The sequence below is a fragment of the Coenobita brevimanus genome, chromosome 82 (assembly GCF_032717465.1).
Source record: "Coenobita brevimanus isolate Jiangsu-jjx chromosome 82, ASM3271746v2, whole genome shotgun sequence".
Classification (NCBI taxonomy): domain Eukaryota; kingdom Metazoa; phylum Arthropoda; class Malacostraca; order Decapoda; family Coenobitidae; genus Coenobita; species Coenobita brevimanus.
The window spans coordinates 300,495-313,315 of NC_137035.1; the positions used below are offsets into that span (position 1 = coordinate 300,495).

Genomic DNA, 12,821 nt, shown 5'->3' on the forward strand with positions numbered 1-12,821 from the left:
TATTCATTTAGGTGCTCATTTACCCTTACCCATGCCTCACTACCATCATAAAAACTCTTGGCAGCACCTAGCAACTTACCATCTATACCGTACATGTGCAAAACCTTCCGCAGTCCTTCTCTGTAGAGATCAATTAAATGCCATAAACACCTTATAGTCCTTCTCACAAGCCTTCTCCACCATCTGCCTCACTGCAGATATTATTTTGATCCACTCATCCTCTGCCACTCTAAAAGTCACCCTGTTCGTCACTCACTAGGACTTCTGATATCTCTCTTACTTTCTCTATAATAATTCTTCCATACACCTTCTCTACAACACTCAGTAGACTTATGCCAAGATAATTACACACACTTTGCTCACCTTTTATTTTTATACAGGGATACAATCACTTGCCTTTTTCCACTCAACTGGCACGGTTTCACTCATCCATGCCTTCTTACTCATCTCCAACTAGCACTTCATTCCACTCTCACAACTACACTTAATCATCTCTGCATACACCTTATCAACCTCAGCTGCTTTCCAATTATTCAGCCGCTTCACAGCGTTCTTCACCTTTGCGAGTGTCACGTTTCTTGGCACTGCATTCCTTCTCTATTCACCCCCTAAACCAATCATGTTAACAGTTGCTTTGCTCTCTCCATTCCCATCCATCAGACTTTCAAAATATTCTTTCCAAATCAGCAAAGATAAAGTACAGATCCCATTTCTTCTGTATGTACTTTTCCAGAAGCTGTTGGATAATAAATATGGCATCGGTGGTCTCCGTTCCTGTCATAAACCCAAACTGCATCTCATCAATATTCACTCTTTCCCTCTGTCTCCATTATCTGTGTCAAAGTTTTATGCCTCTATAATTTCCTCTTTCCAGAGCATCACCCTTCCTCTTGTACACATTTACAATCACGTTTTGGCCAGTCATCTGAGACAACACACTTATATAAAATTGTATTTATCAAATCGGTAACAAAACCCACTCCTACATCTCCTGAAACATTCAGAATTTCAGCAGTCATTTCTGACACACTCCCTCCCCCCTTTCACAGTGTGATGAAGTAGGGCCCAAAAAGCAAGGAAAAAGAAATACAGTACATGAGAGAGCCAGTCAACAGCATACCCAATGAAAATTAGCCACATACTTGTTAACCCACTACTTAAGCCCTCATAATACTGACTCCACCTCACAGGCTTACCCTAACTGAACTATCGAGTAACCTGGGACTCATTTGTGTTACCTACGTGTCAGGAAGTAGATTAGCGGAGGGTTAGTGCCTCTACCCATAAAACAACTACAAGTCAAATGGCTACCCCTATAGGAATTATGAAGTGCATAATAAACTCAAATGGCTATGAAATTAAAGAGGAGGTACCAACCCCTTGTCTCACTCTTCCATACAAGATTCATTATCAATGAACATTCATTGTATTGGATGCTATCTCCAACTAGGGCTGAAGTTTACAAATCATCATCTATATCTATAGTCAGATGCCATAATCCCTTCAGGGGTAGCCGTTTGACCTAGAGTTGTTTTATGGGTAAGGGCACTAACCCTCTGCCAACCCACTTGTTGACAAGGAGCTCATATGGGTCCTAGGTTACTCTATTCATTTAGCATTATACTGTAATACAGATTTTTTAGATAAATATTTCTCATTCACCATTTGCTTTACAGAGCTGGACAGTCAAATGTTCTTCATATAGTTTCAACTATATCAACCTAACACTTCATTAATCACAACCCCATTTATTTATCTTCTATACAGCCAAAGGCAAAAGTGAAAAGACAGAATTCATATATAGATGGTATATTTATTTTTGTAACACTGTGCTATATAAATGACTTCAAATAATAAAAAGTACATTAATAAATTTCTTCATAAAAACAATTTCCAATTCAACCAAACAATATTTTCAACTTAAAAGTAAGAAATGGCAATCTTATCCCCATAATTCATTTTTTGGCAAATGAAGTCAATATTTCCTACAGTAAATTTATCCAGATTTACAAAAGTAAATTTGTCCTCAAGAGCTTAACCATTACATTTTCTTTTCATTGAAATATTATTACTGTATTCCAAAATCAACAAAAGCAAATCTTATACTGAATGTAGCATCTGAGGGCTCCAAGCTGAACAAGTTTAATAATTATAATAATGATATATAGTAAATTACTGGAAAATAAATGACAATGATGTTTTATAGCTACAGGCCAGAGTTTGTACATCCGGAACAATGTGGTCGGGCAATAACCTATATGACACTGATGTGCTTTTTTTTTCTTAAATCTTTATATATATACAACAAAGGAACTAATTCTAACATGAAAAATGTGTAAAAATATATATCTCTGAAATTTTTTTAGCTTTTTCATTTTTCTCTCAAAAGTATCAAACCCCCAAAAAGTCACTGCGGATTAATGCATTTTTTAAATGTGAAAAACGGCACATCAGCTCACAAGGTATATATAGAGAGAGGAAATAAAAAAGCGTATAAAAAAAAAAAAAAGCTTTCGAAAAGTACAAAGACCTACTATATACATTACTAACCATATGTTTACATATGCTTGTTAAGGGGTGGGGAGGTGGCTTGGAGGAGAGGTATGGGACAAGAGGAAAAGGGAGGCTTAGTGAATGAATGGTAAAATATAATTGGGAGGAATAATTACATAAAAGTAACACATCTACCAACAGGGGTACATAAAAATAAGGGTTGGAAAGGTCAGTGTACAGTATAAGCAGCAGAGATGCAGTGGTGAGACAGAACATAAAGCAAAAGAGGAAAAATAGATAATTTTAATAAGATAAAATGACATCCATGAGCTATCCTTCAAGCCACCTTTATATAGCCAATAAACAAAACAAAAAACAATAATTCTGGCATAGAAGAAATTACAGCAATATCCAAAATAATGGCATAATTGCATTGAGGTAACTGTTAAGAAACTACACTGAAAAACTTAACGGAACATTTATAAAAATCACTTTTTCTATCTTCTCATAATGCTGAGAAGTATGAAAACAACATACACACTTCTTTATAAACATCTTTCCACTTTTGATTCATTTATTCCTTAATAATATATTTAAATTCTGGTATAAATGTTGGGTGAGGGTAACAGCTCTGTAAATGTGTAATTATTTTGCTTTAAGTACAAAACTGAGCAATGCAAAGGAGGGGGTCCATTATTAATTCTTTTATTTTTTAAGCTTACAATGAAGGCCTCATGGGAACAGGAAGAAGGCCAAAATGTGCAAGAGTTTCCTTTTGCGCTTCAGGGCGTTTTTAATTCCGCCAAGAAACTTTTCATATGGTTACCTTTTGAGCATCATGAACTGCGAGTGAAGCATTCAAAGGGGTTCGTAAGACACTACAGGTTTCTCCAGCATGTGAACTGTGTTGCTAAAACTATATAAAAAATGTACAATATCCCTACGACAAAGACTAACTTTACAAACAACTCCTATACACTTGTAATCATTGGCTTCCATGTTACGTATTAAAAGTACAAAGAGCATAAAAAAAGACACTCCTCTTGTGCACGTGCATATAAAACATACATACAGCACATGCGCATCAGCACACACACAACACATCATTAACCTCTCCAATCTGGCGACATTTTCTAATACAGTATACAGTACTCTTGTTACCACCAGATGATTATATTCAGTGCCAGGAGAGACATTTTGTAGAGATGAGATAGGAAACAAGTCTCTACTAACCCCCTCACAACCAAAGACCCTAAGTTTAAAAATCATCTGGTGGCAGCAAAAATAAAGTGGAAAATAAATTGCTGGACTGAAGAGATTAAGAGTACATGGTTACTTTGCTGATGTACAAGAATACATGTAGACAAACGATCCGTCAAACTGCACCACTCGCATTAGCAACTAACTAATTGGCTACATCTACAACTGTGGCAACAAAGTTTTACCAGCCACATATAATGTTATGTCTTTTTTGTTATGTCTGCCACTAGACTTGAGAATCAGGAATATGAGGACATATACATACATACATTCAAATTTGTTAGTGGGGCTATGATGGGATAGATTCATATGTCTGAGACTTAAAGGAGGGTGAAGAAAACATTTGGTTACAGTAAGAGTAAAGTTACTAAGATTTTTGCTCTCAGAAATTTAATTTGTACCTGACAATCAGCTGGATTATCTTATGCTTTTCCCAAGCTTGAGCAGCTTCTCTTAGTTTAAATTACTGCAAGACTTAAGTTACTGAGACAACTTAAACGAGACAAAAAGAAAAAAAGATGAAAAGAAATACTTAGAAGAGCCACCACAAGCACATACACATAATAAACATTCAAACAATAAATTCACACATTTCTGCATTTTATTCTAGGATCATGGCAAGCGATATAGATATATACTGTATATATATATACACTATATAAATAAAGGAACATACAACTGAGTTAATTAAGAATAACACTTGGATCATACTCATTCTTGACACTGAAAAAGCAAATATTAGTCCCAGCATAGGAAAAAAAAAAAGTAACTTTGGTATCAGACCTGCAGTGAAAAACAACTAAACAATCAACTTTCTGAGTTAAAAAAAAGAATCATTCAATAAGAATGAGAATTCCTGATAATGTTCACCACATCTCCCTTTTGCTAAAATGTTGTCACAGATCCAATTTAGCCTTTGTTTCAATTATGAAATGATTATTCACTTTTTATTTATTATAACCAACTGAACACCTTTCGAAGCAAATGTGGGAAAAAAAATTAGGCACTCAAAATATCACACATAAAGGCTGCTTCAGTTACTTCAACACGAGAGGTGGAGAGAGGGAAGTGACAGATTACTATTTCCTTAACCTCTCTTTCTCTCCCTATCTCTTTTTTTCTTAGTCCTCTATCTCACAATCACTGATGCTACTATCACTGTCTCCTTAAACCACAGCTATATACACGTATAAAATCATTTAGCATCTCATTTAACTCTGAAACTACAACTAACTGTACATATGTGGGGGCTAGTGAAGGGACTATAGGTTGGCTATCAGACATTTGCTGTCCATTTATCCTCAACTGGACATGGCTTTCCTCCTCTTAAGTTCCTCGATTCTTCTTACAAGAGCCTCCTTCTCTCTTAACATCCTCTCCTCATCAAGTCGCAGTGCCATACAATGATCAGCAGCCTTCTTCAGAATCTGTACCTTAGGGGCCTTCTCCAAGACTTTGGTCTCAGGAACAAGCAGGCGGAGGTACTCAAAGGCGTTACGGAGATCAACTCTCCGCTGGCGCTCAAGGGAGTTGTGTACGTTGCGTCTTCCTTCATCACTTTCACCACCACGACCACGCCGACGATGTTTGCTTGACCGGATAACCTGCTGGCAAAATAAACATTCAAATTATGGTGGGATGCCATACTCACATATACAGTACTGACTGACTGTTCATACTGTGCATCCTCTATCCAACTGCTGGTATTGTCACACCAGTATTTTACTCAGGCTAATATCCTAACAGATTCGATTATGGGAAAATACGTTGATCACAAGGCTAAAAACCATGTTATAAACAATATTATACAGTATTTTGACAAAAACTTTATCGCTACTCAGGTACTGTACAGAAAATCCCTACCTGCCAAAATACCGTACCAAATTACACATATGAGGGGAATCTTCAGTAATTATCCATGTGACACATTTCACACTCACTGGGAAGGCAAACTGACTCAATCTGATACTCCATATTCCACTGCAGTGATAAAATTATGGATATAAGGAGCAGGATACAGAAGCTTAAGTTCTATTGTAACTATACGTCAGCTTTAACAATAAGCCAGAGAATATACTGTATTCACTCCTCACCTCTGAATGCTGGTCCCTCATGCGTTTTGTGTATGCTGCCGGTTTGCCCTGAGTCTTGATCTTCACTGACACAAGCCTTCCAGCAGGAATACCCATGCTGGCATCCTCCCCTTCGGTCCAGGTGCCCTTGTTCTGCCTGTTCCGCATGGCTTCCTGGATGGCCAACTGCAACTGTCTCTTTACGTCCGCTGAGCGTTTAGTGTTGCTGGTGTTTGTGGTCTGTATGGTCTTGGTGGGCATGACAGGGTTGTTGGTTGGTGGAAATGCAGAGGGTAGGTTGCCTCCTCCTGTTGTTCTTCCTTCATTCTGCTCTGGGCATGACACGACATCTACCTCGTCTTCTGAAACAATGGAAACGACATGGTCAGTGGCTTTTTTTTTTTTTTTTTCTCCCAAAGGGCACTTAGTTATGTGCCCCCCCCCCACAAAAAAAATAAATAATGATGATGACTGATCATGATCTGTGATAATAATGATCACCACAATCATCATAATTTCATCTATTCATAACATTTTACCATATACTGTACTGGTATCTATATGCCCCCCCCTTTTTTTTCATTCAATATCCATCAAGGGGATGGATGATTTGGCTTGGGTAAGAAAGATAACTGTAGCTATAATAAATAGAGTTATGGGGGGCTATCAGTAATTTGAGGCACCAATAAGAATAAGAAATGCTTTTAACAATGTTAAATTCAGGTAACCATTTTTTTCCCCCTATTACCTGTACATACATGATTATCTCACTAGACTTCCATCATCATCTGTCTTACTGCTCATCCTTTCTCATTCCCAGTCCTCTCTCTCTCTCTCCATCTGAGCTTTCATCTTATCTAATCTTCCCCCAGTCCTTCTCAAACGTCAGCTATCTCTCGACACCTCCCTCTCCTTCCCCCCCCTCCCCTGGCAAGCAGTGAGGACATTGGAACACTGACGCAGCAGAGATAAACAGAGAATGGGGGGGATATTTTAATGCTAGCCAAGGTAGCTGGGAGGAGGGTGCACAGAAAACGAGAGTGTGGGGGTTGTCAAGAACGAAAATGAAAGTGAGGGGAGGGGGTGAGGCTGTACGAGGAAGTTGAAATAAAAGGGTAGGGGAGGGTGTACGAGTGAGAAAGGAATTGGTAAGACGAAGAATATGGGGTAGAAATGAGAAGGTAGAAAGGGTATAAGGGAAAAATTAAAGGGTACGGGAGGGGATATGGGGGAGAAAATTAACGGGTAGGGGAGGGAGAATATGAGAAAAGTTAGTATACTGGGGAGAGCAACTGAGGGGTGGGGGATAGAAATAGGAGTATGGGGGAGGAGAAGTGAAAACAGTGGGGAAAGAAAATTCGAAGGGAGAGATTAGGGAGAAAACAGAGTACAGGATGGAGATGATGAAGATAAAGAAAGGGTACCAATGGGTGAGAAAATAAAATAATGGAATATATATGGGCCGGAAGGGATGAGGTGTTGGGGGAAGTAAAGCAAAAAAAAATGAGGGAAACAGAAGAGTAAAGTGAAAGATTGCAGGGAGGAGAAATTAATGGTTTGTGATGGTGGTGTATAGGAAAAACATATGAATAGAGAGACAAAAGAAGCAAAGATGGAAAGAAAGGAGAGCAACGGGGATGAGAGCGCCAGAGACAGAAAGGAGGGAGTTGAAAAATCTCTCTCTCTCTCTCTCTCTCTCTCTCTCTCTCGCAGAATGTATGGCATCTTAGGGTAACCCTTTGAGATTAAAGTAAGGCAGGGTCAATGAACACCGGGGGAGCAACAGACAGAAATACAGCACAAGAATAAATAGATATAATGCAGAGAAGGTTCTAATGAGAGAGAGAGAGAGAGAGAGAGAGAGAGAGAGAGAGAGAGAGAGAGAGAGGAAGTAAGAGTCAATGGCATGTAGAGAATGTGAGACCCCCCTCATCATCCACTCCACCATACATACCCCAGTGTCCACTCAACTACCCCCCATCTCATTCTCTCTCTCTCTCTCTCTCTCTCTCTCTCTCTATTTTATCCATCTTAGGAGCGACCTTCCGAATTGGAGGGAATGGATGCAACTTCTTTAACCCCTTCATTACGAGGTCCTTCCTAACATAAATAAAACAGTATGGTAGAAGCACAAATACACTAGATAGGGGTTAAGCATTCTAAAGGTAATGTGACAGGTTAGCAATTTTCACTCAGGAGAGAGAGAGAGAGAGAGAGAGAGAGAAGAAGAAAAAAAAGAGGAGGAGGAGGAGGAGGAGTAAAAGTTAAGCCGAATGTTGAGCAAGCATAGACTTTGTTGAGACGAGATCATTGACATAGAGGAAAATAAAGACGAGACAGGGTGGAGATAAGGAAGAATGGGGAGGAAACAAGAAGAGCCGTGTAAGGCAAGCAAGAGGAGAGAGGGCTCTGTAGGGGAGGAGGGAAGTGAAAGCTCTAGGTAAGGGAAGAGGAAAGAAGTGGGAAGAGTGTAAGGGAGGAGAGGAGGCACTAAGTACAAATAAGGCCTGTGAGATAAAGTGAAAAAGAACACAAAAGTTGTACAGTTTAAGAGGGGCGGTACGGATGGTAGGAGGGGGAGAGGTGTGACAATGAGGTAGGGGGAGGGGGGAGGTAGAAGGGAAGGGGAACAGGAGGGTAGAGGAAGGGGGAGAGAGGAGGCAGGGGGATGAAGGGTTAAGGAAGGATGGGGATGAAAGGCTCAGGATGGAGGGAGAGGGGGACTAGGGTGAAAGTGAACGAAAAATGGAAACAAAAGCAAAAGTGAGACTAAAGAGGATAAGTGAAAGCGGGTAGAGAGTAGGGTAAGAGAAAACTGGATGAGAGTGGTGGAGAGAGGAGAGGGACACGGGGAAAGGGGTGAGGGGAGAGGCGGGGGGTCTGGCACTAACCACTGTTCTGGCGACACTCAAGTTGGCACCCTCTATACCCAGACAGTGCCACAGCCAATACAGCCAGCCAGACAGGGCCACAGCCAACATACCCAGACAGTGTCACACACACAGACACTGTCTCAGCCAATACACCCCAGACAGTGTCACACACACACACACTGTCACAGCCTGTATGCCCAGACAGTGCCACATCCAACAAAACCGGGCATACAGTCAAAGAAACATACCCAGATAGTGCCACAGCGAACATACAGAGTGTCATAACCAACATATCCAAACAAAGCCACAATCAGCAAAGTGCCACAACTGAGAACTGTGCTATAACTAACACACGTTGCTACAGTCAGCACAGACCGTACCAGCAAAGACCGACACAGCTAACATAAGACACTGCCACAATCAACAGACAGTGCCACAACCAAGAAACAATGCCACAACTAACAGTGCTATGGCCAACACAGATACAGTGCCACTTAACTACTTTCGTATGCTTCCCATTCCTTATTACTCTCCCCTTCCCTATCCCTTCATTCTTCCATTACGTACCCCTCTCCCCTGCCTTTTACCTCCCTAATATTTCACCCCTACCCTCTCTCCCCACCTCAACATAAACGACCCCCAATTGTAGTTGTCCTCCCTAGTCACCCCCATTACTCCCCCCCCCTTCTCTCTCTCTCTCTCTCTCAGACGTACCTTAGTTCCCTCCCCAACTTTTCATCTTTTTCTCCCTTGACGACTCAGTGGAAGAGGGGAGCGATATGACGAGAGAGAGAGAGAGAGAGAGAGAGAGAGATCCTTCGCCCCCCTCCCTAACCTTCCCTCCCCTCTCACATTCCTCAGTTTCCTCTCCCCTCACCCTCATTTTTCCCTCTCAAGGCACTTTCTCCTCCCTTTGCCCAGACGTACCCATCACCCCTCTCCCCTCCCTCTCCTACCCTCTTTTTTCTCCCTCCCTCTCCCCTCGGCTTCTTCCCTTATCCAGACAACCCCTCTCACCTCGTCCAACCCCTCTTCTCCTTTCCTCTCAGGCTCCCTCCCTTCCCCTCATATTGTGCTTCTCATTGTCTTCCTCATTCTCCTTTTCTTCTCTAACCTCCTTTCCTCTCACTCCCTTCTCATGTGCTCTTTATCCTCATCCTTATCGTCCTTTCCCCCTTTCCTTCCTTGCCCTCCCATCCTACTTTTCCTCCTTCCCTTCCCTCCCTCCTTCTCATGCCTCCCCTCCCCTTTCCTCCACACCTCCTCCTTTTTCCTACCTTCCTGTTTTCCTCTAACTGCCCTCCAAATCCTCCTCTTTCCTTCTCTCCATTACCTTCCCTCCACCTCCTCCCCTCCCACCTCCTGTTTTCTTATCCTCCTTTCCTTTCTCTTCCACACCTTTCTCTCCTCAATCTCTCTCCTTTCCTTCTCCTCCCCTCCCTCCTTTACTTCCCTGCCTACTCCTGTCGAAGCTCTTCCTTTCTCCTTTCCCTCCCCTCCTCTCTGCTTCACTCTACTCCTTCCCCTCACATCCCCTCATCCAGACGAACAGAAAAAAAAAAAAAAGAGGGGGGGAGGGAGGGGGGACAGGAAGAAGAGTTAAAATTCTCCCTCATCTGAAAAAAAGTACCAGCCATTTTAAGAAGCAGAGTTCAGATGGGGTAAAAAAAAAAAATCCTTATGTTAGGGTAGGGTAGGGTTGGTTTTCCCCCTACTTGTGGTACAGTCTGTCCAATGCGATGGTGAGATCGTTGTGGTTGTGGTCGTTTGGGTGATTTGGTGGTGGTGATTGTTTGGGTGACTGTGGTGGTGGTGATTGTTTGGGTGACTGTGGTGGTGGTGATTGCTTGGGTGATTGTGGTGGTGGTGATTGTTTGGATGATTGTGGTGGTGGTAACTGTTTGGGTGACTGTCGTAGTAATGATGGTTGTTTGGGTGACTTGTGTGGTGGTGGTGGTGGTTGCCTGGGTGATTGTGGTGGTTGTTAGGGTGACTGTGGTGGTTGTTTGGGTGATGTGGTAATTTTGTTATTGCAGTGGTTGTAGTTGTGGAGATTATGGCGGTAGTTGTGGACGTAACTGTGGTAGAGCTCGTTGGTATAACTGTGATAGGGGCAGATGTAGAGGTGACTGGTAGTGGTGGTTGTGTTAATATGTGGTTGTTGCGGGGCACTGGATGGCAAACCACTGTAAAAAGGTATCAAGTAGCAGGAACACAGTAACAATATTTACATGATATATCTGGAGTATGCTACAATGGGGGAAATATAGGTAACAGGAGAGTACTGGAAATAAAACTAGAAATTTAATATGGTTACTCATGGACACGAAAAATTCAACGCGATGCAAGAAAAATGAGGAGCAAGAGGGGCAAAAATAAGTTAATGGGGTTGGAATATGTGTGTGTGTGTGAGAGAGAGAGAGAGAGAGGGGGGAGGGGGGAAAGTTTGCAAGCCTCACCTTACTTAGAGGGAGGGAAGAAAGAGTGACACAGGAGGGAAGAACAGGGAGGAAGGGGAAGAAGTGAATGAGGGAAAAGAAGAAAAAAGAGGACAGAGAAGGGACAAGAGGGAAGACTGAAAAATGGAAGAAGAAAACGTGGAAATGGAAGGGAAGTTGAGGAAGGTATGGTGAAGAGATTGTATGAAAAACGAAGAGACGTGTGAGAGAATGAAAATAAAAGAAAAACAGAAGGAAAGGAGAGGGGGGGGAGTGAGAGATGAAGGAGGAGGGAGGGGGAGAAAAAGAGCAGAGGTGCGATGGAGGGAGACGGGAGAGGAAGGCGAAAGAATGAACGGAATGAGAGGTAGGGAGGGGGAAAGAGGAATGAGGAGTGAGAGATCTGGGAGAAAGAAAGCGCGAGGGAAGGAGATAGGTAAGAAAAAGAGGGGGGAAGAGGAATGAGAAACATTAGAGAAATGAAGGAAGGGGGTTGAGAAAATGAGATATGGGAAGGAATGGGGGAGGGAAAGGGAAGGCGAGAGGATGACGGGAGCAGAGATGTTAAAAGAGGAAATGGGAGAAAAATTGGATGATCATGGAGAGGAGGGAGAAGGAAAGTGAGAGGTAAGGGAAAACGGGGGAGGGAGAAGGAAAGTGAGAGGTAAGGGAAAAGGGGGAAGGGAGGAAAGAGAGAGGAGACAGCGGGAAGGGAGGAGAGAGAGACGAGACAGGAAGAAGGGAAAGACGTGGTGGGGGGAGGGAAAGAAGATAGGAAAGAAGACGGGGAGAAGGAAAGGGAAGAGATGGGGAAGAGAAACAAAGAGGGAAGGGGCAGGGAGAGGAAGAGGGAAGGGGAAGGGAGAGGAAGAGGGAAGAGGAGAGGAAGAGGGAAGAGGAGAGATAGGGAGGGGAGGAGGAGACGGTAGGATGGAGGTGATTTAGAGGGGTGGAGTAAGAGGGAAAAAAGAATGATTTATTTGGAAAGGTTAACTGAGAAGGTGGGGCCTAATATACATGTTGATGGTGATATTATTATTATTACTATTATTATTATTATTATTATTATTATTACTATTATTTTTATTATAACTGCATTTTAATGATGCGCGTTATTGTTCTACTTTTTATCATTTACAGATCTTAATTACAGTAAAACAACACAGTACAAAAATTGTGCACCACTGCTGTACTGCATTATAACTACAACAATAATAATGAGTAAAAAAGAAATACCCAGTTATATATTCTATTTTTTTTTTTTCCTATTACTTCATTTGTTCCCTTCGTGTAAGGTAAACAAACCAGTCTAAATTAATCCGCTTGTTTTTTGCCCCACACCAACTATTCGGGAAGCCAGATATAAACCGGGCACAAGAATTTCCCAGGTTTGTTGTTTTCGTTTTAGGTGGAGCTGTGAGCGCGTGAAAAGGTGGAGAAAAACGGTTACGGGCGCCCCCCCCCCCACCACTCTCTCTCTCATACGATTATATTCAGTTCGGGAAAGATCTCTCGTTGTGAAGGGTTAGGCTACAAGAGACACCACTGCAGAGACAACCAGCTGCAGCAAATGGTTAAACTTCTGTGAGTAAAGTGCTTCCATTAAAAGGCCAACTATTATGCCTCATAAGATCTGTATGTTGTATGAATCTATATAACACACTGCTTCCCTCCCTCTCCTTCCC

At 41.9% G+C, this 12,821-nt stretch overlaps 1 protein-coding gene across 1 annotated transcript in view; it reads right to left on the reverse strand.

Annotated features, from left to right (window-relative positions):
* Positions 1–4,868: 4,868 nt before the first annotated feature.
* The window catches only part of LOC145409653 (uncharacterized), a 91,816-nt gene continuing 83,863 nt past the window's right edge, over positions 4,869–12,821 (reverse strand). The window contains exons 4-5 of the mRNA XM_080280005.1: positions 5,847–6,187; positions 4,869–5,357 (exon numbers count right to left, since the gene is read on the reverse strand). Of these exons, the coding sequence (XP_080136131.1) occupies positions 5,055–5,357; positions 5,847–6,187 (644 nt within the window). The 3' untranslated portion in view covers positions 4,869–5,054. The remainder of the gene's footprint in view (positions 5,358–5,846; positions 6,188–12,821) is intronic.